This window comes from Orycteropus afer, unplaced genomic scaffold, assembly GCF_000298275.1.
Source record: "Orycteropus afer afer isolate SDZICR_OR568_19922 unplaced genomic scaffold, OryAfe1.0 scaffold01219, whole genome shotgun sequence".
Taxonomy (NCBI): Eukaryota; Metazoa; Chordata; class Mammalia; order Tubulidentata; family Orycteropodidae; genus Orycteropus; species Orycteropus afer.
In genome coordinates, this window is record NW_006922806.1 from 79,150 (window position 1) to 84,471 (window position 5,322).

Sequence of the window (5,322 nt, forward strand, 5' to 3'; positions counted from 1 at the left end):
GATAACTTTGCTTCACAGTGGTGGTGACCTTTGAGCCGGAACATGATAGATAAATGCCAGGTTACTTTATAGAGAGATCTAAAGGGAAGATTATTCTACGTAGAAGGAAATAGTGTGTGAAAAATCAACAGATGTTTTCTAAACACCTTTCATGTTTAATGCCTTGGAGATGCAGAGATAAATAGACTTTGTAGGATAATGGTGTGTATGTGAGAGTGCGAAAGGGAGGCAGACTGAAGGCAGGGGTACTAGTAAGGAGATACTGAAAGAGTTCAGACCGGAGAGGATGAGTGAAGAACCAGGGAAGTGGCAGTGAAGAAGAAGAGGTGGGGACAGATTGAGAGCTGAGGATGGAACCCTGGGGACCTTCAACACTTATGGAGGAGATGGAGACTGAGAGCAAGATGGAAATAACATAGATTAGAAGAGAACCAGGAAAGTGTTGTTCCACAGAACCCAAGAGAAAAGAGTTTCAAGGAAGAGGAATTAAGTTGGTACTTTTGATGAGAGAGAGTGTTGTTGCAGTGGGCAGTGGACAGGAGATGAGGCCAGAAAGATCAGTTGGGATAAGGAGTCAAGACTTCGTTGAAAACTTCAAAAATAGTGATCTGGTCACTGTTTTGGTCCTTTTTTTGAAAGATTAGCCTTAGGTAGTGTGGAGGATATTGTGCGGGAATGGAACTGGAAGCAACAGTTCATATTGAAGCAGAGTGGAGTAGCAGTTGGGCTGTGGATAGTTGAACCTGGTCTGTATGTGTAGAGTGGCCACAAGGGATATAGAAGGGGAGACAGAAATATCTGCTAGTTCATAAATAGAACTAAAGTGATTTAGGGAAGAAAGCAGACTGAGGATGACTGATACTCTTCAAGTTGTGGGAAATTATAGTACAGAACTGATATTATGATGCTGACTGATATTTGAGTCTCATCTTCTAATCCCGCTTTGTTTTCTTGTTTTCCAGCCATTAATGGGTTTCTGTTCTCTAACCTGCCCAGGCTGGACATGTGCCAGGGTGACATGGTGGCCTGGCATCTGCTCGGCCTGGGCACTGAGACTGATGTGCATGGGGTCATATTCCAGGGCAACACCGTGCAGCTTCAGGGCATGAGGAAGGGTGCAGCCATGCTCTTTCCTCACACATTTCTCATGGCCACCATGCAGCCTGACAACACCGGTAAGTGCTTTACAAGCTAGTGCTAGGCTCAGAGACTTTGTACAGATTTGAGAGTGGGGAACTGGTGAAGAGAAAAGAAGAAGCATGTTGAGACCCCTGGGAAAGTTTTCAAAGTTCTTTTGTCTTCCTCCTCAACATGCTTTCCCTGTTCTTGTTCTTTAGATGCTCAGCTACAAGCCAAATAGAATGAATGGAAAGCTGAGGAAAGTCTTTTCTGGAACAACAGGAGAGAAGCCTGGGTGCTACTCAGCTTCAGGCAGTTCTCAAATAGACAGAGGGTGAACTCAGCTAAGTAGTGCCTTGGCCACATAGAGAATATAATCCTATGCAAGATTATCCTATAATCTTATCCTATAAGAAATAGCTCTTTTTCTGGAAGGGAGGTTGATGAGAAGTACCTAGAAGTGCTTTCAACTATGAAATTCATTGAAGACTTCTGCAAACTCTTCTGCTTCTCTGTGCATGTGTGGGATGACCGTAACATTTTCTGCCCAGGACTCAGAACACACAAGTTCATTCATTAACTTGCTCTGTAATTTTGGTCCAATCATTACTCTACTCTGCAGCTTGCTTTACTTCCTTCCTTTCTTCACCTTCTCCCATCCCTTTTTGTAATGAGATTTCACTAGAACGATTCTTCAAATTCCATCTATGTCTGGCATTTCCTAAAAGAGCTTTTTTTTTTTTTTTTTTTTTCGTAGACCTTAGGTGTACTCTTTTTCCAGCCAGCAGGTGGTATAGAGACTGTAAGAAAAATATAGCCATTCTGGTGCTGCAGTGCCTAAGATATTTGACTACTAATCAGAAAACTGGAGGTTCAAACTCACCAGCCACTCCAGGGAAGAAAGATGAGACAATATACTTCTGTAAAGAATTACCACCTCGGAAAACCAGTGGGGGTTGCTATGAGTCGGAACCAACTCGATGGGAGTGTGTTTGGTTTTTAGTTTGGTACTTTTGTTTCAGTTTTGTAAGTTCCATCGATATCTGGAAAGGAGCTCTGGTGGCATACTGCCTACGGCATTTGACTGCTAAACAGAAGGTTGGTGGTGCAAACCCACCAGCCACTCCATGAAAGGAAGCCTCTGATATCTACGTCCTTAAAGATTTACCACCTTGGAAACCCAAAGCAGATCTCTTTGAGTTGGAATCAACTCGATGGCAGTGATTTTTCTTTTTTTTTTTTTTTTTTTTTAGGGCTCATTCTCACTTTGGATGAATGAAATTATGTCTGTGTTGTATTTAGACCCAAAAAGTGTGGCTATAGGTCTAATGGTTGGAGTAGGGAGAGAGAGGGTGAATGTGTCTGCAATAGTACAAGCTTGGAAGGTTACTCTTCATCATTATTCTTGATTTTTTTTTTTTTTGGCTAGCAAATTCACAAACCTTTTTTACATTTTCATTTTCCAAGCTTTTCAACCTTTTATCTTCCCACAAGTGATCCTGAATCATAGAAGGGTACAACTGAAGAGGGTCTTTGAGAAACCTCAATTATTTTAGTTTCCTGATGAGGGCAAGGTTCAGACCTGGAGGAGGACAATAGTTTTCTCAGGTTAGAAATGTTAGCACTATTTTTTCCCCTTCTCTCTCTTACCCTTTTTCATTAACTCCTGTTGATTCTTTGTCCTAGATAATTTATTGAATCCAAAATGTCCTCTGTCATGAGACAAACTATATGTGAACTGCTATATGGAAAGTGAATTTGCTCTGTAAATCTTCACCCAAATCACAATAAAAAAATAGAAAAAAAAAATGTCCTCTGTTCTACTCTTAAGGCTTGTTCTCTGACTACTGATGAGACAAATCTTTGTGCCTCTCTAGAGATCTAGACAAAGGTACTGAGTTAATGAAGAATAGTCAGGACCATATTCTGGCTTTGACACTCTAGAAAGAAGAGTAGCAATAGGGAATGTTACATATACCTGTGAGCTTGAGGAACTTTGTAGGTGGTTTTAAAATTTCTATGCACAAATACTATGTGTTATAAATTGAATGTTTTCAATTAAGTATGAAAAAGGAAAGAAAGAAAAGCAAAAGCCCACAAAGAAATGTAGCAAAAGTCTTTGAGTCATTGTTGGGCTATTGGTGGTTTTTTAAAAAATCATCTTTTCTCTTTACTCTAAATTTTAATAAGTGGCTCAGTGCCTAAGGCATTTGACTGCTAACCAGAATATTGGCAATTCAAACACACCAGCCACTCCGTGGAACATGGGGCAATCTACTTCCATAAAGATTTACTGCCTTGGAAGTCCAATAAGGATCACTATGAGTTGGAATTGACTTGATGGCCTTTTTTTTTTTTAATATTACATTCAATAGAAAATAAAGTATTGTATTTAAAAATACACCCTGGACAATAGTCCTCAGGTTTCGGTAGAGCTTCCAGACTAAGGCAGACTGGGAAGAAGGATGGGGCTATCCACTTCTGAAAAAACTGGCCACTGAAAGCCTTATGAATAGAACTACTAATACTAGAGCTTTAATAGGCTGAGAAAGTAGTAGACACAAATGGCTAAAGCTTGTAATATGCTATTGTCCAGTGAAGTCATGTGAGACTTTTCAGCAGCAAAGAGACAAATACTCTTCATTGCCTTGGTTCCTCACAAGGATTTCTATCCTCTCTCACTACTGGAACTCTTCATTTGTTTTTCCCTTTTGTCTCTCTTTCTCCCATATTTTTCTTTTTCATTCCCCCTTTTCTCATATTTTTCCTTTCCCTTTTGCTTATGTTTTTTCTTTTCTCTTTTCTTATATCTCTTCTTTCCCATTCCTCTGTCTTCCTTCATTTCTTCCTTCTTTTTCTGCCATCTCTTATTTTTGTCCAATCTTCACTCATTTTTTTACTTTCCCTTTTTCTCACATCTTGTTTGTCCTTTGCTCTTTCCTTCTTTTTCATTTCCTCCTTCTCTCACTTTCCTATCCTTCTTCCTTGTTTTTGCTTTCCTTCTCTCCATTTCCCTTACTTTTCTTTTTGGTTCTTTACCTCATATTCTTTTCTCCCTGTTATTTTTAATTTTACCTTTTCCCTACGTCTTTTCTCTTCTTCATCTATTAAAATTTCCCAAAACATAGTAAACATTCATTTTCTTCTTCTTGTTTTGCCAGGTGTTAGGGATGTGAAAATGAATGAGGAAGCTCACAGTTAGAGAAAAGGGAGATATGTATATAAACAATATTCACAAGGTAATGATGATGCTATGTACCAAAAGCCATAATGACAGAGAGGAAATTATGAAAAATTCTGCCTGAATTTAAGCTTCCTTAAGAAAGTAGACATAAAAAAGGAGCTTTTAAGAAGATGAGTAAATTTTAACTAGACAAAGAAATAAATGGGTGGTGAAAAATGGCATGATAAGCAGTTGGAACCATATGGGAAAGGGTTGGAATAGAATGATTTGACAGAATGCTTTTCAACTCAACGTATTATGATAAAAGTGCACTTGGAAATTTGTGGAGGTAATTTCAGTTATCACAATGAAGGAATAGAGTAGGGAGGCGGTACTACCAACATTTAGAAAATGAGCACTGGTGATGCTAAAAGTTTCTCCGATATGTTGGACAGCTTTACAAGATGGAATATTTCACCCAAAATGCTAGTACTGCTATTTAGAAACACCAAGAGTGTAGAGCTTAAAGAGTATACAAATGGCTAAAACCACAGAAAGAGAAAAGGGACCAAATTATGAAGGATCTTGTTAAGTAGTTAGGACTTCTAGATCATCAGAATCCATCAAAGGTTTTATTTCTTTTGTTAAGATGATAAATGCCAGTATTTGATGTGCATTTTTATAAGTTTACTATCTCACTCACTGCCATCGAGTTTATCCTGCCTCAAAGTGACCCCTCTTTGAGTTTCCAAGGTGGTATCTCTATGGAAGTAGATTGCCCAGTCTTCCTTCCAAGGAGTGGCTGGTGAGTTTGAACCACCAGTCTTCTGGTTAGCAGTCAAAATCTCTTAGTCACTACACCCCCAGAGCTCCAAATATAGTAGAAAAAATATCTCTGAGCTCTAGTAGCATACTGCCTAAGGCACTTGACTACTAACCAGAAGGCTGACATTTCAAGCCCACCAGCCACTCCTCAGAAGGAAGATGGGGCAATCTACTTCCATAGTGATACTGCCTCAGAAACCCACGGTGGGGTCGCT

At 39.3% G+C, this 5,322-nt stretch overlaps 1 protein-coding gene across 1 annotated transcript in view; it reads left to right on the top strand.

Annotated features, from left to right (window-relative positions):
* The window catches only part of HEPH (hephaestin), a 163,184-nt gene that overhangs the window by 54,320 nt on the left and 103,542 nt on the right, over positions 1-5,322 (top strand). The window contains exon 6 of the mRNA XM_007958932.1: positions 963-1,175. Coding sequence (XP_007957123.1) covers positions 963-1,175 — 213 coding nt within the window. The remainder of the gene's footprint in view (positions 1-962; positions 1,176-5,322) is intronic.